Below are 21,021 nucleotides of genomic sequence, written 5' to 3'. Positions count from 1 at the left end.
TTGATGAAGAGAGCAATACGGCCAGACCAGCACGTTAGGACTATCAATTTAGCAGCCGTACAGAGGATGAATTTTAGAGGGGGAAGACTAGAGGTGAGGAAGCTAATAAATAGTTTAATTTAACAATTAGTGGAGATGATGAAATCGCATAATTTTTACATTTTGAAATTGCCTTGAAATTATTCTTAATTAGTCCTCAAATTCTCAGTATTTTTATTGTTTAATGGCAATTAGGAATATCGGTTACAATCTGAGGTAATCATTGCCCTGTAAGGATAAGAAATTAATAGAACTAGAGAAGATTACTGGTAGAAGGGATCTGAGAGATCTAGTCTGTCTCATTTTATAGATGAAAAAAAGTCTGGAGAGCTGAAGTGACTTATCCAAGATTGCGGACGGAGAGTGAGAGATCTGCTAAAAATCAGCTAATGCCACCGTGGAGTAGACCTGTGTATACAACTAGATAAGCCGAATTCTTTCTTATCTAGGTAAGATTTGTGTTTAGAGAATCATTTAAAAATTACTTCTTTCAAGATCTTGGTTACTTTTTATAGCTGCTAATGCCTTCCTTCTTTTTTTTTCAGGCAATTGGGGGTTAAGTGACTTGCCTAGGGTCACACAGCTAGTAAATGTCAGGTGTTTGGTCTGAGGCTGGATTTGAACTCAGGTCCTCCTGACTTCAGGGCTGGTGCTCTATCCACTGCACCACCTAGCTGCCCCCTTTCCTTCTTTTTTTTTTTTAAACATTTTGTAGGCCTTTTATTGCTATATTTCATTTTATTGGACCTAAATTTCCAGTGCTTAATAGACACAAGTTGACACTAGGATCTGTTCTATCTGCTAATGAATGTTCCTATTATTTGTAAATTCTTCTTTATTATTTTAATTTGCTTTTCCCTTTAGGCAATCTTAGAAAGTGTTAATTTACTCTTGGAAGTAATCCTATTTTATTATTTAACTTGTTAGCAACTTTTTACTTAAATTTTTTATCTTCTTTTCTCTTTAATATATTTTATCACACAAGAAAAGACAATATAATATCTCCTGGGTACCAACTGAGTTGATTTTATAACAAAGGTGAAAGAAAACCCTGTGTCATGTCAGCTTAAGTACTGTACCTATGAAAAAAGAGCCACATGGGCATATACAATTTAAGTTGTCCATATTTTCTACATAATTATTAAAATGCAATAAATTTAAACTGAAAGCCAAGAAAAAACAAAATGCAATTTTAGTAGTCATGACCAAGATCATAACATTCTGAAGCTTCCTGGTTATCATCCTTTAATGGACTACTCAGCTGTGTTTTTTGTAAAATTCTGAGTGCTTGCAGTCTTAGTTATTGAATCAGAGATGGAAGGAATATTGAAAATTCTTCAGTCTAACACCCTTATTTTATAGTTAAGGAATTCGAGGCCCTGAAAGGTTCAGCAGCCTATCCATGGTCATGCAGTTGGCAACGCCAAAACTAGAAACCAGGACTCAGGATTCCTAGTCCAGTACTTTTTTTCTCTTATAGTACTATATCCTATTGTAAAATGTTCCTTTTCAATAATGTCAGAAACTGTAAATTTAAAACAGAGACTCATAATCCTTAAAGTGCCATTCCTCATTGTGTTGTGGGAATGACCTTGGGTTCTCAAAGGTTTTGTCAACAGAGCACCGGCTCTGGCAAGCTTTACCAAGCAAGAAAGGCTTTGGACACTAGCCCAGCAATTGACTCTTGTTGAGAGGACTATCCTGCTAAGTTTGGAGTGGTTTATCACTGTAAGTCCAAATATTATATGATGAATTTTTTTGGCCACAGCCACTCATAAACCTGACTACCAAGGCATAAAGGGGCTCTGAACTTCATTTGCGGAGAGGGGTACCAATACTACTGTTGAGATCACAGTTTTTTTGTTTTTTGCAATATTGAAGTAACTCAACATCAACGGAAGTGTTTTTTAAAATATTTGTGGATTATGTGTTAGTGAGTGAATTCTTGCTAACTAAAAATTAGGTCAAAACCTATCGCCCTCAGCAGTAAATGAGATTCAGGGTAAGGAACAAAGGACTTTGTGCTAAACCAGAGAGACACCAATATCCACATAGTATGAACAGCACTATCCAAGCATAATTATAAAGCAGAGTAAGTCTTTTGCATGCCTTTTCACCTCTTTTTTCTGCACTCCTTCACTTCCTTTCAGTTAATTTCCTACAATTCATCATAGGCATGCCCACTAGCTGAATCCAGATTTGCCAGTTAGCTTCTACCTGAATTTGGCCATCCTGGGTTTATCATCCTTTCTTCACTGAAACTTGCCTGTCCCATATAAAGAGGAAAAGAACCATATTTATCTCTTTTATCTCCTTCTTCCATTGCCTAGGGCAGTGATCTGCATGCAGCTAATACTTAATAAATGTCTACTTAATACAATGAAAGATGAATGAATAAGTGAGTGGGTTATTTTCAGAGCCAAAGCTACCTAACCCCCAACCAAATGAAGCTCTCCAACTTATCTGGGCCACGTGTAACCTGTACCTAATGAGAATCAGTCCCAGGTTAGATCCCGTTGATGACAAGAAGCATGACTGCGTGTTTTCCCAGATTTTTACCTCTTTGGGTGACAGTATAGAAATATAATCTTCATATATAAGCCTGGCTTTTTCTTCAACAACTTTCTTGTTCTGCTCCTTTTTTAGGTCTTCACATGCAAGCCAGAAAAGTAGGTTCTCTTCACTGTATTCTGTTCGAAGAAATTCCCTGAAGAGATTTCTCCCCGCTGGCGTCTTCATCATCTTGTCAAAATTTTGAGACCAGGACATAATTTCATCTGGGGTGGGATTTTGGCTATAGAAAAAAGAATAGGGCCATTACAATAGGAAGATGAAAAAAAGTTTTGTGAAGTTAGTGCTTCCTGAGATCCCTGAAATGACTTCAGAACTAGCATGTTCAGTCACTATAGGTCCTAGGTTGGCATCATGCCTCAGTGGAGTAGACGGCATATGTAGTATGATTTAATACTACCATTAATTATTAATAGTATCATCACAGACATGAATATATGGATGTTCCATGTGTGCCTGGGTACATGTTAAGTTTTTTAACGTAGATTTGCATTTTAATTTAATTTCTTGAGAATGTTCTTTTAGTTTTAAGGTATGGATTCTTGTTTCCATGTGTATTGTTCTTAAGTTTAGTTAAATTTAATTTCTTTAGTAGGAATGAATATTCAGGAAATGTTTGCCTTAAAGTAAATAAAAACAAAATTCCTTAGATGTGCACCCTAATATGCAATGTATACCCATGAGTATCATTTGAGGGACTCCAAGAAAACACCATCCTTCACCCTACCCCCCTCCATATGCCCTATAACTAATATTAGAAATGCCACTGTAAGAAATTCAAGTCTTCAAGCTTAACATTAACTTAGAAGATTGTTCCCTATGAAAATGTCATTACTCCATGGACATTTAATACATCGATCTAGTGTCAGTCATTTATTTTTTAGTATAAAGTAACTTATCAGTTCTTTTCCAACATGACAATTAGTAGGTGGGTTTTAATGGTGAGGAGGCTAGTAGAGAGAAACCTTAATGCCTAAGTTCTGCTGTGATGTAAGCTAATACCAGGCTATTCAGGTCAGCCTGGGATGAGCTCTATGAACCTTGGCCAAATCATTTTACTTCTCAGACCAGTTTCCACATTGATAAAGTGGTCTCTTTAATTCATTATAGCTCAGAAATTTATTCTGCAAGTCTGTGGGTAAAGCTGTGCCAAGAGAATGCTCCTTATATTAGGAAACACATAACGATTATTCAAAAGAACATGGATTACTTATTTTGTGGTAGCTTATCTCTCTTTTTAATGGCTATCTTTACAGTATTTAGTGTTTCAATAAGAATCAAGAATTAAGAAATGTGGAATGCAAAAGCAGCTTAAGCATAAAACTGAATAAAAATACTTCACACATCACACCTGACTTCTTACCCATTCATCCCTGCACTGATCTCACAAATAAATATCAGGAATAGATCAGCTAGGTTCTAACTAGGGTTGCATGTAGGAATTTTGCACTAGAGGCTCTTCAGAAATCATGATGCGTCTCAGAAAAATTCAGAAGGAAGGATGCTGTTTTTGCATCTTTTCCCCCCAATGTTACTGGCTGGCTATGCTGCCAGTATTCAAGGTTTCGGAGGGTTGTTATACCGTTATTGACTGGCTTGATGCTGACCTGCACAGCTGACCAGTAATGGTACATTTGGAGCGCCCTACTCCTTTCCTTCCTCTTTACTGATTCAATCCAAAAAGAAAGTCTTAGACAGAAATTAGTATATAAATTGTGTGCTGTTTCTTGGTAAATGCTGCACACTACTCCCTTGCCACTGATTTATGTATGAGGTAGTTGTGATTCTGCTTCTGACTTAGTCAAACATTCACAGGGAGACAGTCTGTGTGGAAGGAAGCTCAACGTTTAACAAACAAGAAGGTACAACCAATACAGTCTTCAGAAAATCCTTGTTCGATTTAAAAACTTTTGAAAGCTAATAACTCAGGTTGTAGGTATGGTAAGAATCATGAGCCAAACACACTTAAGGGTCAATTGAATTTTCTTCTTATAGCTCATATAGATTTCAATTCTCTTTGCCCCAAGATAGAGTTTATCTTCTTATCAATGGTACTGATCACAGGCTCTGAAATAAAAATGCACAGTATAATTGTGTGATGTTGCTGTTCTTAACTTTAATTAATTTGCTTTCAAATATTCTTTACAGATTATTTCTAAAAGAGCTACAGTCCAAATTATTGCAATTTGAATATGCATATAGGCTTTATAAAAATCCTGAAAAAAAAAAAAAGAAAAATTCTGAATACATTGGCAGGTTGAGAAGACAAAAGGGGTGAATGTAGGAATTTACCAACTTTATCAGAACAGACTTGTCTGAGCAGCCAGGATCTGTAAAAATCACTGGTTCTGGTACTATTCTTTTATATGTTATCTTCTCTCTACTAACTTTTCCTCTGAAGATTCTACAAGGTAAAACTTACCTGAGTTTACTTTCAATTTAAATGATTTGTATAACATCTTGCTGTTTTAAATTATATTGGTCAAGGAATTATTCATAAGAAAGATAACTTCTATTATATCCTTTCTATTATGTGTTTTAAATAACCTTGTTACTATTCTCTTATGCCCAAACTTCCTGTTTTACTCACTTTAAAAGATATGTGAGCAAGAAAATTATTATCAAGTACCATTATTAAAACTTCTCCATAAGAAGTAGTGAAGATTGTACCGTTTATCATTATACAGAGAATTTACTTATATGCAGTTTTCCTTTCCTTTGCTAGATCTCAAATTAGATCTTTTGATTCATTTTAGACCTAACATTTTTGCTAAAGTATGATCTAGTGGAGAGACAACTGATAGCTGAAGTATTGGGAAAGTAGTCCTGGATTTCAAGTGAGAAGTCCTAGGTCTGAGTACCAGCTTTGCTGTATACTATCTGTGTGACTTTGGGAAGACTTCACCCTTTGGATCTTTGTTTCCTCATCTGTAAAACTGGATTAATACTCACACTACTGATCTCACTGTTATAGTGAAGATTAAGTGAGATAATGTATTTAAGCTACTTGGCAAACCATAAAATATTATATGTATGTGCATATTACACATCCATGTCTATAGATATATTATGTTTCTATGTATATATTTTAGTTGTTGTTCAGTTGATTTTCAGTTGTATCTGAGTTCATGACCCTTTTTGGGGTCTTCTTAGCAAAGATACTGGAGTGGTTTGCCTTTCCTTCTCTGGCTCTTTTTAGAGATGAGGAAACTGAGGCAAATAAAGTTAAGTGACTTGCCCAGGGTCACACAGCTAATAAGTATCTGAGATCAGATCTGAACTCAGTAAGGAGTCTTCCTGACTCCAGGGCTGGCATTCTATCCACTGCACCATCTAGTTGCCATCTGTATTTGTATATAGATATTGATGTATAACGTATCTCTGTATGTGTGTGTGTTTGTGTGTGTGGTTTTGACCCTTACACATAAATACAAACTATAACTAGCATGAGTCAGTTTGGCTCTTTCTGGGGTTTTCTTTATTATTCCTATTTGTAATGGAGACTAAAACATGAGAAACTGATTTTCCTCATGTTTCAGTTTCCATTACAAATAAGAACAATAAAGGTAACCTCAGAAATGAGAAGTGATGAATTAGGGTAATTTTATGGATAACTCAGGTAATTATCTTGGTTTTGCATTATTCAGAGAGATGGGGCTAACAGGCTATGGAATTGGGTAACTTTCTAGCACCATTTTTTTTCCAGGTTTTTTTTTTTAAGTTTTTAGGCAATTGGGGATAAGTGACTTGCTCAGGGTCACACAGCTAGTAAGTGACAAGTGTTTGGTCTGAGGTCGGATTTGAACTGAGGTCCTCCCGACTTCAGGGCCGGCGCCACCTAGCTGCCCCCTCTAGCACCACTTATAATAACATAATTGTATCTTTAGAAATATCTGATGAAAAAAGCACACTGCAGGGGAAAAATCTGGTTGAATACATTTGGCTGTAACCCAAGCTATGAAGGTGTTTGGTGTATATGTTAGAGTCTGAAAAAAAACAAAAAGTGAAAAACCTAATAGTCACTCAGTACAGATGCCATATAAATGCAAGATATAATTATCAATATAGCATCTAAACTTACCATTCTTCTACTGCCTGGATGCTTTCCATTTTTGTTGTATGTGTTGGCCTTCCCGCATTGTCACCTCTATCTTCATTCCTAACAGTGAGGCTGTAATGTAGCACAACACTTTATTTTGTCTAGAGAAAGTCAATTATTTTAAATAAATGAATGAGTTTATCAATACAATATTACATAGGAAAAATGTATATAGCTAAATGGCTAACTATGCTAAAATGCTCAAAGCAGAACAAGACCTAACATTTAAAAAAATCATATATATGTATATGTATACATATATACAATTAGATATTATGCCTTTTTATAATCATTAATAACACTTGACAAAAACACAAACCAAAACTTTTAAAATCTTGTTTGAATATAGTTATATCCCGTGACATCCTCCTTCCAGAATCTGATTTTCTTAAAATTTCCTGAAACAATTAGATAATTACATATTTCAATATTTCATATCTATCTTTAATGTACCAATACTTGATTACTTGATACTTTGATACTGCCTAAATAGAAATTCATTTTTTCATTTGAAGCAGTATAATTATTCCATTTCAGGCTCTTTTTATGCTCATAAAGGTTTTTATTTTTTTCTTAATATATGTAAATCTAATACATAGTGTCTTATTTACCTATCATCCCTCCTCCTCAAACCATCTCCTTATCTGCTCTCCCCATCCCATGTTTAAAACCCCAGATTCATCCTTACCTGTCCTCTCTCTTCCATAACACCCAGTCAATCATCAAGTTTTTGGAAATTCTTCCACTGCCATATATCCTACAAATGCCCCTTCTTCATGTCCATTGTTAGCACCCTATTCTCCACTTTGCATCTGCTGCCCTGCTTGGTTTTTTCAGCTCCACTATGCAAGATGGCCTTCCAAGGTTAAACACCTCATTTCTAATCTCATCATCAGGCTGCTAACTCAAGCCTTGACTGATACCACCTCCCTCAGCCCCCTCTCTCCTCTGACTGGAGGGTGAGAAGGTGGAGTGACTAACTCCTCCTCATGACTTCCTTTATTTAGAGCAGAAACTGGAGTTTGGGGCTTGCTCCATTCCACATCTGCTGCCCTGCATGTTTTTTCAACTCCATAGAATAAGATGCCCTTGAACTGGGCATTCTCTGGTGTCCCATTCACTATCCTTCTCCCAACCCTCCACTTTTCTGCCTCTTTTTGTGTGTTGTCTCCCCCCTCCTCCCCCATTAGATTGTGGGCAGGGACTGTCTTTTAAAAAAATTAATTGTATTCCTAGAAACTGAGCCAAATTTATAAAAATAAGAGCCATTCCCCAGTTAATAAATGGTCAAAGGATATGAACAGATAGACATTTTTCAGAAGAAATCAAAGCTATCAATAGTCACATGGAAAAAATTTTCTAAATCACTATGGATTCGAGAAATACTAATTAAAATAACTGAGATACCACCTAACACATATTAGATTGTGTAACATGACAGAAAAGGAAAATCACAAATGGTGGAGGGGATATGGAAAAATTGGGACACTAATGCACTGTTGGTGGACTTGTGAACTAGTCCAGCCATTCTGTAGAGCGATTTAGAACTATGCCCAAAGAGCTATAAAACTGTGCATACCCTTCTACCTAGCAATGCCAGAGGAAAGGACCCATTTGTACAAAAATATTTATAGCAGTTCTTTTTGTAGTGGCAAAGAATTGGAAATTGAGGGGATGCCCATCAATTGGGGAATGGCTGAACAAGTTGTGGTACATAATTGTGATAGAATGCTATTGTGGTATAAGAAATGATGAGCAGGATGGTTTCAGAAAAACCTGGGAAGACTTATATGAACTGATACAAAGTGAAGTGAGCAGAACCAGGAGATCACTGTACACAGTAACAGCTATATTTTTAGGATGCTCAACTATGAAAGACTTAGCTACTCTGATCAAGACAATGATCTAAGACAATGCCAGAGGACCCATGATGAAAAATGCTATCTACCTCCAGAGAGAGAACTGGTGAGTTCTGAATGCAGATTGAAGCATGCTTCATTACCCTTGTCTGCAATTTCTACTCTCTTCCTAATGTCCTTACCTAAGACATTTTCCTCCCCAAACCCCTGGCTCATGTCCTACTTCTGCCACAGGGCCTTCTAGAATTAGCAGGGTAATAACACCTTCCTCTGAATTTTAATGGAAATAATAACAATGGCAGCAACAGTAACAACAATAATAATAGCTAGCATTTATACAGCACTTTGAGATTTGCAAAGCACTTTACAATTATTATCTCTCATTTGATTCTTACAATAATCCTGGGAGGTGGGTGCTACTATTAACTCAATTTTACAGATGAAGAAAGTGAGGCTTTGGAGCTTAAGTTATTTGCATAGGGTCACATAGCAAGGAAATGTCTGAGGTAGTATTTGAACTCAGGTCTTTTTGACTCCAAGGCCAGCTTTCTGTCAACTACTCCATGCTGCTTTTCTCTATACAGGAGAGAATTTTAAAAAATCAAGTGCTTACTATATGCAAAGTACTCTACTAAGAACTGAAGGTGTGAAAAGCAAAGATGTTTCCTGATCTCAGAAAGCTTCCTTTCTGATGCAGGAAAAAACACATTTAGGAAATTTCAACTGTAAATTAAAAAGAAAGGTCCCATGGTGCTTAATGTACACTGGTAAGATAGAAAGTAAGACATCTTGAACAAATAGTACAAATTGACAATGAGTCAGTCCCAGAATTGAAAAGGGAGAATCAGAATAAGTTAGATCACCTTTTGAAGCTGATTAGTTCTTCTAATGTGGGCAGTTGGGTGGCACAGGAGTGAGTGCTAGACCTAGAGTCAGGAAGACTCCTTTCTGAGTTCAAATCAGATACTTACTACCTGTGTGAGTCTGGGCAAGTCACTTAGACCCATTTGCCTCAGTTTCTTTATTTATAAAATGAATTGGAAACGGAAATGGTAAATCAATCCAGTATCTCTACCAAGAAAATCCTAAACGGGATCACAAAAACTTGGACATAAAGGAATAACAACTGTTTATTTAATAACCCCAAACTTCTCCATGAAACAAAGGTGCATTTTAAAAACAGCAATATTTTACCAGTATTGCATGTGGCTGAAAGTCATCTCACATCAAAATCTCTGCAGAAGGTAAGATGAATATTACTCAAAGGGCAATGGAGAGATGCATGCCAAGTGTAAGCAGGATATAACACATTACAAACTAGGATTTATGAAGAAGTCGAGTAAAAAATGTCCTAATAAAGAAATGTATGAGCAAGAACTAACCACATGGTAAGAGTGAAGGCTAATGGATGGAGTTTGTATGTTCCATTAGTATCTTTAAAATACTAAGAGAAAGTGAAGAAGGCCCCCAGAACATTGAATGGGTTTACTGTGCTTAACGTATAAGTAACCATAGAGAAGAGTAAGACGGGATGAACAGATATGGATGGTACAGTATCTGTATCATTGTAAGGAATCCCACATTAATGAGATTGCAGGTTCATTTGAGTGTGTCTAAGATCCAAATGAAGCCCTTCATAACAAGGAAGTTCAGACCATATGATTCTTGGTCCAATCATTTTAGAAAGCAATTTAGAATTATACTAAGAAGGTAAGTAAAATGCCTACACTGTTTGACCTACCGATATCACTACTAGGTACGCACCCCAAGGAGGACAAAGAAGAAAGAAGAAAAAAAAGGTCCTGATTACGTCAAAATATTTGTAATATTCTTTTTTTTTTTCTCCCTGTGGTAGCAAGGGACTAGAAACAAAAACATATGTATGCTGGGGATTGGCTAATTTTTTAAAAAAATGATACGTGAATATAAGTGTAAAAATAATGAATATAAAGAATCCAGAGAAACATGGGAAGATATATATGAACTGATACAGAGTGAAATTAGTAGAACCAGGAAAGTAATAGACACAAACAACAATACCAATAGAAACAACAACATGAAATTGAACACTGTAATTGTCATGATCAAACTTGAACCCAAAGAAGGAGGAAATTTATCTCCTGTCTTCTTTGCATTGGTGGTGATTTTGAAGGAGGCAGCCTAGGGGTATGCCATATTATATGTGCCGTCAGAGTTAATGGATGTACTGGTTAATTTTATTGAACTACTCCTCCATTCCTTCTTTTTTTCTTTATTATTATTTGTTACAAAGGATGACTCTGAATGGAGTAGAGGGAAGGTATATATTTGGAAATGAAGTAATATAGAAACAAAGGGCAACAATATAATTTTAAAACAAAATGTAAGTGATAACATAATTCTAATGTGGTATTTTCTAATGTATAATCACAACAACCTTATTTGAAGGTAAAATAGCTAAAGATGTTAAGATGATCAGAAAAAGACCACTTTTTTTCCACCAATTCTAAAATGGAAGTATGTGTGTGTATTCCAGTCTATTAGTGTTGTTGTTTACACATGTAATGATCAACCTATAATTGGGAACAAAATTAAAAAAAAAATTCAACAGAAAAGAGTAAATCGACCTGTGCCATATTTTATAAGTGATATTATATGCCTAGGAAGATTGATTTTTTTTCCTTTTTAAGAAGGCTGTTCTTGGGAAATTATACTAAATTACATTACAGTTACCATTCATATTTATACGAATTCAGCTCTGGTCAATTGCTTTGTGAATAACTGAGAATATAAATTGTACTTAAATTGTTTCAAAGAACTGTAATATGGTAGAAAGTGAATTGAGAGTTCTAATATCACCTCTGATAACTTATTTGATATGTGACTTGTCTGTATCTCAATCCTCATCTGTAAAATGTGGATAACACTACTGATGCTACCTGCCTCAGAGGGTTGTGGGAAACGTGCTTTGGAAATCTTAAAGTGCTCTGTGAGGGTAAGTTATTTATTTTTCTATAATAGAAGGCCATAAACAAAAATCATAGCACAGCATGAGGTATGGATATGTATCCACATTGATAAGATCATGGCTCCTTTGAAATTTCTGTTGATGATAATGGTGATGGAAAAGCAGGATGAGATAGAAGATGGAGATTAGAGTTCAAATCAGGAAGACCTGGGTGCAAATCCCACCTCTGACATTGAGCTGTGTGACAATGGGCACATCACTGAACTTCTTGGAGCTTCAATATCCTCACCTGTAAAATGGGTATCATACCGAGAGAACTGACCTGACCAGGTGATCATGAAGTTCTACTGAATGTAAAACACTGTAAGTTTTAGAGCACCACACAAATGCTAGTTGTTGTTATTATCTGTTGTTCATAAATAACAGGCAATGGATGAACAGGACTGCAACAAGACTAAAATGTGCTAGTAAGGAACTGTGCTATAAATCAGCACAGCATCAACTAGGGAAACTCAAAAAGCACAAAATACCAAGAAATTCAAAAAGAATAACAGCACTATGTTGAATCACAATGCTCCCTGGCACATGTGCCTAATACCTTAGCTCACATACATTTCTAAGGGGCAAAAGAGTACCATTTTGTCCAGGCTAGTTAGTATGGAAATATGAGGTGACTTTACTTCAGCATTTGAAGTGGCAGGAGAAGTGTGACTGCTTCCTTCACTTTGTGGCTGGAGTGTCCTCAGGAGGGGCAGCTAAATAACTGACGCCAGAGGCCAGGATCAAAGAAAATGTTTCTAAAGGTTTTGATGTCAAGTCCCTCTAGGAATTATTCCTCCATAGCTCATCATGTCATATCTTACAGTCTCAGCCGGATACAGGACTTTGCATGACAAGCCTCAGGGCCTCAATTAGAGTCCCAGGAGTCCACCTTCACTCAGCTCCAAAGTCCTTGGCAAAGACCCATTCTTATAGCAAAAATGAATGAAAAGCAGCATCCAAGTTACATTTCTATGAAAGCCATCTGTTAAGACAGTAGGACAGATTCCTGATGCAGAATATGAAACAACATGCAAAGAGATGAAAAGTGTCTTGTTGGACAGCTCTCCCATCAATCTCCTTTCGGCTTGACTGATTTCTTGATTTTAGTGAGGTGTGATGATGAGAACTCAGGCAATTCTGTTGTCTTATTGGTCTGGAAAATTGTTTCACCCCATCCTTTTGAGGGTTCTGCCTCTCCAGAATTCACTTTGAGGTGTTATTTATAGTTCTTTGGAGAGAAAATTGGGAGAGTTCAGGCAAGTGCCTGCCCTTTCTCTGCCATATTGGCCTGACAATACTATTGTCAACAAATTCCTTGAATTTAACAGAGGTAAAGGTGAACTTATTGCCCAAATGAGTAAGCATACTAACTGGTACAGGGCTGTGATTGTTACAAAAAGTATAGAGTATAGAGGGAACTTAGAACACTTTGAGCCATTTTGAGAAACAATTTGCCTCAGTAAACAAGTTTTTTATTTAAATGATCTTTCAAAATCAGTTTGGCTTATTCCTTGATAAGTAAATGGTCAAATGATATGAACAGGCAGTTTTCAGAGGAAGAAATCTAAGCTGTCAACAAACATGAAAAAAAGTGCTCCAAATCGCTAGTAATTACAGAAATGAAACTTAGTGATTTTGAGCTTCTACTTCCCAGCCATCAGACTGGCAAAGTGGCCAAAAAAAAAAAAAGCAAAATAACAAATGTTGAAGGACCTGTGGGAAAACTGGCATGAGCTATGAATTAGTCCAGCCATTCTAGAAAATAACTTGAAACTGTGCCTCCAAATTCACTAAGCTGTGTCCACAGTAACCCAGTCATATCTCTAGTAGGCTTATATACTAAGGACATAAGCAAAAGAGGAAAGGTTTAATGTGCAAAATTAATTATAGCAAGTGGAAACTAAATGTAAATCCATCTCTTGAGGAATGGCAAAAGAAATTATGGCATACAAATGTAATGGAATAGTATTGTGCTGTAAATGATGAAGTGAATGGTTACAGGGAAAATAGCAAGATCTGTATGAACTGATGCAGAGTGAAGTGAACAGAACCAGGAGAATAACTTTCAAAGACCATTATAAAGAAAAACGACTTTGAAAACCTGAAAAGTCTGATCAATGCAATGACCTTTTGATTCTAGAGGACTGATGATAAAGTGTACTACCAGCCTCTTTAGAGAAGTGAGAAATTTAAGTTGTAGCCTAAGACATTTATTTTCAGACATGATCAGTGTATGTGCTGGGGAGGGGGGAATAAAATCCATATGGTTTGACAAGAGTCTTTCCATGGAAAAACCTTTGGTTGGTTATGGCCAAGTATTTTGGCATGTGCCATACTGTTTTACAATTTAAGAAATAGCAGTACCAGACCACCGGATACATCCTTTAGCCAATGATATTTTTCATATAAAAAATGTGATATTTCCTGAACCTTGTCATATGTAAGGTGATGTGATAATTATTTTTCGGATTGGTACCTTGAATTTCCAATTAATTTATATTGACATTAATGTAAGTTAATTCATGTTATTGGAATGTGAATAGCTTGAATTCCTCAAGAAGTTTCTTTATAGGTTCTTCCTTCTATACTCAGTTCTACCAGGGTCCAATAACCTTGGAAGTAGGCATGCCTAACATGATAGGGAAGGAGTCAGAAAACGCTATTATTAAGTGCCTCCAATACCTTACATTTTACTCCACAAGGCACTATAAACACATGGACAATGCACCCCTCTCCCCCTCCCTAGCCAAAAAAAAGAAAAAAAGAGCTGCATTGCTTTGCCATGAAAAGGTCTCAACTGGCTGTCTTGCCCTTCCCTGACCTGTCAACATAGGTAACTCTGAAAAATAAGAACTGGTTTAAGAAACACTGGTTTACATGCATGCCCTTTGACCTAGCAATACCACTATTAGGTCTGTATCCTAAAAGAGATAAAAAACAAAAAGGAGGACTTATATGTGCAAAAATATTTATAACAGCTCTTTTCTGGGGACAAAGAATTAGAAGTTAAGGGGACACCCATCAATTGGGTAATAGCTGAACAAACAGTGGTAAGTGATTATGATGGAATACTATTGTACTATAAGAAATGATGAGCAGGATGCTCTCAGACTTGCATGGGCTGATGCAAAGTGAAATGTACTGTGTACAAAGTGACAGCAATATTGTAAGATGATTAGCTGTGAATGACTTAGCTATTCTCTGAAGTACAACAAATCCAAGACAACTCTAAGGGACTTATGAGGAAAAAAGCTATCCATCCCCAGGGAAAGAACTAATGGTGTCTGAATATAGATTGAAGCATACTTTTTTTAAACTTTATTTTTCTTGAGGTTTTTTTTCCCCTTGTCCATGTTTTCTTTTATTTTTTTTAGGCAATTAGGGTTAAGTGACTTGCCCAGGGTCACACAGCTAGTAAGTGTCAAGTGTTTGGTCTGAGGTCAGATTTGAACCCGCGTCTTCCTGACTTTAGGGCCGGTGCTCTATCATATACCACCATTTGTTCAGTCATTCCACAATTGATGGACATCTTCTCAATTTCAAATTCCTTGATAACAGAAAAACAGTTGCTATATTATTGTACACATAGGTTCTTATTTTTTTTTTCTTCAATGTCTTTGTGAAACAAATCTAGTAGGGGTATTGCTGGGTCAAAGGGTATGCATAGTTTCGTAGCACTTAGAGTTTCTAATTGTTTTCCAGAAAGGTTGGATCAGTCCAAAACTCCAACAGTGCATTAGTGTCCCAATTTTTCCACATCTCCTCCAACATTTGTCATTTTCCTGTTCTATCATTTTAGCCAATCTGACAGCGGTGAAGTGATATCTCAGAGCTGTTTTAATATGCATTTCTCTAATCAGTAGTGATTTAGAACATTTTATATGATTATAGATAGCTTTAATTTCTTTTTCCTGAAAACTGCCTCTTGTATTCTTTGAGCCTTTGTCAACTGGGGAATCACTCATATTTTTATCAATTTTTTTAAAGGCAATTGGGGTTAAGTGACTTGCCCAGGGTCACACAGCTAGTATCAAGTGGTTGGTCTGAGGCCGGATTTGAACTCAGGTCCTCCTAACTTCAGGGCCAGTGCTTTATCCACTGTGTCACCTAGTTGCCCCTTGTTTTTTTAATCATTTTGACTAAGTTCTCAACATATTTGAGAAATGAGGTCTTTATCAAAGAAATTTACTGTAAATTTTTTTTCCCACAGTTTCCTGCTTTCCTTCTAATCTTGGCTGCATTGAGTTTGTATAAACTCTTAAATTGGATGTAATAAAAATTATCCATTTTACTTCCCTTGATTCTATCTCATTTGGTCATCAATTCTTCCCTCATCTATAGATCTGACATGCAAAATTGTCCATGCTCCCCTAATTTGCTTATGGTATTACTCCTAATGACTAAATCATGTACCCTTTTTGACCATATCTTGGTACACAGTGTGAGATATTTGTCTGTTCCTAGTTTCTGCCAAACTGCTTTCCAGTTTTCCCAGAAATTTTTTTGTCAAATAGTGAGTTCTTGTCCTAAAAACTTGTAATTTTTAGTTTACCAAACTATATTATTGTGTCATTTACTGTTGTGTATTATGCACCTAATCTATTTCACTGATCCACCACTCTATTTCTTAGCCAGTAAGAGACGGTTTTGATGATTACCACTTTGTAAAGCAGTTTGAATCTGGTACTTCTAGACCACCTTCCTTGATATTTTTTTCATTTATTCTCTTGATATTCTTGCCCTTTTGTTCTTCCAGATTAATTTTGTTATTATTTTTTCTTATTATTGTTGTTCAGTTCTCTCAGGCATGTTCAACTCTTCATGAACCCATTTGGGGTCTTCTTGGCAAAGATACTAAAATAGTTTGCATTTCCTTCTTGAGCTTATTTGACAGATGAGGAAACTGAGGCAAACAGAGTTAAGTGACTTGCCCAGGGTCACATAGATATTAAGTGACTGAGGCCAGATTTGAACTCAGGTCTTCCTGACTCCAGTCCCAGCACTCTATCTACTGTGCCACCTACCTGTCCTTATTTTTTCTAGCTCTATAAAATGTTTTTTGGTAATCTGATTGTTATGGCACCAAATAAGTAAATTAATTTAGGTAGAATTGTCATTTTTATTATATTGGCTCAGCCTACCCATAATTATATGGAGTGAATGGGAGTGAAACATCAACGATGACACTGAAGTTGTGAGCCTGGAGACTGGGTCAGTGGTGTCATTAAGAGTAACAGGGAGGTCAGGAAGAGGGCAAGGTTTTGAGGGAAAGATATGATTTCTGTTCTCAACATGTTGAATTTAAGATGTCTAGAGTACACTTTGAGAGTTGTCAATAGGCAGTTGCTGATTTGAGACTAGAAGTAAGGAGAGAGGTTAGGGCTGGATAGATGGATCTGAGAATCATAGTATGAAGATAATTGAACCCATGGGAGATGACACAGAGTAAAAAGAAGAGGCCCAGGACAGATGCCCATGATTAGTCAGAATTGCTATAATTTTCATGTGTGTATATGCATTTTTTCTTACGTTTTGGTGTTTACTTTATCTTAAAATAGTGTGCATAGACATCTGATTCCGTAATGGCTGTCTGTATCTAGTTATTTCTTATCTGTTAAATAAGCGTATGTGTACATAATCAATTTCATTTTAAAAAATGACATTTGGTGCTCACCATATCCAGTGCCTTCTGATACCTTCTCCTTTAAAAAATATCATACTTGATGATGGAAAGGTATCATGCTTTTGAGTAGTCTACAAGTTATTTTTTTTAAATGTTCATCTATTAATCTCAAACTATACCTTTCACAGTTGATTATAATAAAAGTTCGTTGGACTGGTTTTCTTCTGATAGATTTTGATTCATGTATTCTTTCAAAGTGCCCTTTTCTGAGAACGTGCTCTTTATTACCTTGAATCAATAAGCAGGGTTTTTGTGTGAAGTACCATAGCCTATGCAGGGGTTATCTAGTACAAAGCAATCTGCAGATATTGTGGCACACACATTTCCTGTTTTCTACTGAGCATGCTGGTAAGAGTTCTCTGCCTTTATATAGATGTTGATATTACAGTAGTGTGAGAATTATTCAGAATAATCAATAATTTTTATGTGGTTTTATTTTGTGAAATCAACGGTCATGTATAAGTGATTCTACTGGGCTTATTCCAAATCTGACTGTGACCAGATGAAACAAATTCCCTCACCTTTAATTAATTCTTTGTCAATTCGGCGCTAAATTCCATGCCGCATATGTGTTGCTTTGCTCTCTCTCTCTCTCTCTCTCTCTCTCTCTCTCTCTTTGTATTCTAAATTCTGTGATTCATAAAAATGGATATTATTGTAAGGAAACATTAAAAGTTATATCTTTTAAAGAACACACCTCAATGACTGTTAGAGATGTTGTAGTGACTGTTGGTGTAGAGAAATCAGGAGTTTCAAGCCCACAATGGACCAGGATCAGTTGAATTGAAGTTCAAAGGAAATGAGATGAAAAATGAAAAATACTTCAAGAACTGACAAACTGTTGTTGTAAAACAGCCTAATTCATCTTCAGGATCAAGCAAAAAACCTTCAGAGGAATATGGCAGCTGGAGGGATTGTTACTGATTCCTCTTCTATATAGCACAGGCTTTTTGAAGTTGGGAGAACAGTGAGAAGATGAATAGAAGAAAATAGCTGCTAACCTTTGCTATGAAGAAAAAAACACTTGCCAGTGCCTAGAATATATAAAGATTTTTGTATAGAAGATTGGAAAAAGGTAATTGTTACTGAGGAGGCAGACTTTTTCATTTAAGGCTACACTAAAATTATTATAAAAATACCAGGTAAACCTATAAGATCTAGATGTTTTCATCATACTATAAAACATGCACCAAAAGAAATAATTGCTAGAGGATTAGAAAAAAAATCATTAGGTCTGGATACCTTGTCGCCATTGAAGGAATAGAAATCCCAATAATAATAACATGAGAATAATAAAATAAGAATGTAGTAACAGTTAGAATTTATATAGTATTTTTAGGTTTGCAAAGTTCTTTACATATGTTATCTCCTTTGATCCTCACAACAACCCTGTGAGGTACACACTACGATTATCCCCAGTTTGTAGATGTGGAAACTGAAACAGAGAGAGGTTAAGTTACTTGCCCAGGGTGACACAACTAGAAAGTGTCTGAAACAGGATTTGAACTGTTACTAACTCCAAATCTAACACTCTATTCACTCTATTATCTAGCTGCCTGAGAAACATATTGATATTTTGAAAAGAAGAGAAAATTTCAAAATTTTCAAATTGAGATAGAATGCAGAAACATGGCTTTTACATCTCAAAGAGCTAAGACATTTATTCAGAAGGTGGTAAATAGGCTTCAGTGGCCTAGGGACTCATTTGCTTTAATCTTCATTGAAAAACTAAGGACAATAACCACATCTGGAACTGAAAAAGTAGATTGTTTATTAAAGGTACTCAGTATCCCATGGGATAGGTGGTTTCATGATGAAGAACTAATGTCAAGAATAAATGTCAAAATCTTTTGAACTCAATGTCAAAAGCAAGTGACTGCAATAAATCGAAGACATATTGAATGTTAAATGTTTTTAAATTTGTAAGATTTATGTCAGTAAATTTATTTTACTTTGTCCCAGGTAATTTGCACACCACAGTAGAGAACATTGATAGTGGAGGTTATTGCCTTAATAGCAGTGACATATTGGTGTATCTTTGGATAGAGTTTTGTCTTTGACCATTATATATGTTAAATTTGGTTGGTCAAGAGATGTTTTTGAAGAACTTCTTTATAAACTCCCCTTTTAAAGTTATTTTAAAACATGGTATCTAAGAATGCCCAAACTGGCAATATTGAGACATATGGCAGAATTCAGTAATATATATGCAGCAATGCCCTCAGTAGTCTGCTTAAAGCTGTGAATAACAGTAAGAAGTGTGTTTAAATTTTAATTCTTCTTCTACTTCCCTCCCTTTTCCCCTTCTCTCCCCTCTCTAATGCAGATATCATTAACTATTTTATCATTTAAGGTCTTAGCTGCCTGGCTCAGTATCACCCAGTCAGTATGTGTTAGAGGTGGTACTTGAATCCTAGTCTTCCTTACTCTGAAATCAGCTCTCACCACTGTGCCATGCTGCATTAGTGCTTTTTAAAATTCCATAAACTCCTCAAATATTTTAGTTTGAAATGAAACAGGGGCAATGAATGATCTCATGGTAAAAGTTCCCATATGGTAAATGGTTCCATAGATTTTCAGGAGTTAACTTCCTCCCCACCCCCTTCCCAAGATAGAAGGAAATTCTTATATAGGAATCCCAGGAATTGGGCTGACCAATTTCAAATTCCCTAAAGAGTCCTTAAAAAGTCTCCTAGGCAAAAGCTATATTCAGTTCTTTATTAGAATACTTCAGCAAGGACTAGTTATCTATTTTTAGCACTTATCCATCCTCTTTAGCAGAATAAGTCAAGTGATTAGGATCAATAACAATCCAGGGATGAATAGGTAGGTATTCAACATAGCTTTATACACATAAAAACTTCTGGAAGTTAATTCATTAACTATGCTACCTCAAAAGGTACAAAATATTAATTCACCTCAGAGGAATTCCATATCTCTACTGTGCCCCAATATTAACATACCTATATAAATGACATCTCAAATATATGGCAAATTCTTTTACAACTGGGATAATGTCCTCTATTTCTCAAATTTCATAGCACTTAGCACAATGTTGGACACAGAATGAAAGCTCAATAAGTATTTATTAAATGGTTATAGTTCACTCTTTGGCTATGAGTAGTCTTAAAGATGTTAGCTAAATATGTGCCAACTGGAGTTCTAAGGGAATTTGAAATTAATTCTTAAAAAAAAATGCAATTCCCATTCCCTTTTAGGACCTATAAAATATTTCTCTCATAAGATGTAAGATAATTTAATGAAACAAATTCAGTTTTTCCAACTATATAATATATTCCTTGCAGACAAAGATCTACCTTTTCTATTTCATTCTTATCTCCATAGTATACTACTCTACACATAGTGACCCTAGGTATAGCCCACTCTGTAACAGTCTCATGAAAAATTTTATAACCACTTTTTAAAAAATACTGAATCATTTTAACTCAACTATTACAGAATTATAACATTTTATAGCAAAAAGATATAATCTAGATTACAGTAGATCTGAGACTACAACTGGGAGTTTCTGACTTATAGCTAACTGTTCTTCTTACTGTACCTTGGCTATATTAGGGGAGCTAGCAACTTAATGGAATTCTATTATAAATCCTTTTGTAAAGTGGATAATTATCCCCCTAATTTATTTTTATGTGAATACAGATTTTCATAAATCAGTTATGTATATTTCCATAAGTGTATGGGCATATTTTGGCAAATGACACACATACACACAAACCAGAACAAGAAATAATAATAATAACAACAATAACTAGCATTT

The 21,021-nt window shown here is 35.7% G+C and overlaps 1 protein-coding gene across 2 annotated transcripts in view; it reads right to left on the bottom strand.

Annotated features, from left to right (window-relative positions):
- RGS17 (regulator of G protein signaling 17) overlaps positions 1–21,021 on the bottom strand; it is a 199,337-nt gene that overhangs the window by 6,048 nt on the left and 172,268 nt on the right. Inside the window, exons 3-4 of one of the 2 annotated variants that reach the window (XM_020986642.2) lie at positions 6,692–6,781; positions 2,599–2,833 (exon numbers count right to left, since the gene is read on the bottom strand). In XM_020986642.2, the coding sequence (XP_020842301.1) occupies positions 2,599–2,833; positions 6,692–6,781 (325 nt within the window). The remainder of the gene's footprint in view (positions 1–2,598; positions 2,834–6,691; positions 6,782–21,021) is intronic. The other variant, XM_020986638.2, reaches the window with a different exon arrangement.

Source organism: Phascolarctos cinereus, unplaced genomic scaffold (genome assembly GCF_003287225.1).
Source record: "Phascolarctos cinereus isolate Bilbo 61053 unplaced genomic scaffold, phaCin_HiC Scaffold_5;HRSCAF=322, whole genome shotgun sequence".
Classification (NCBI taxonomy): Eukaryota; Metazoa; Chordata; class Mammalia; order Diprotodontia; family Phascolarctidae; genus Phascolarctos; species Phascolarctos cinereus.
Note: the sequence above shows the minus strand (reverse complement) of the source record. Positions and strands in the feature narration are given on the sequence as shown.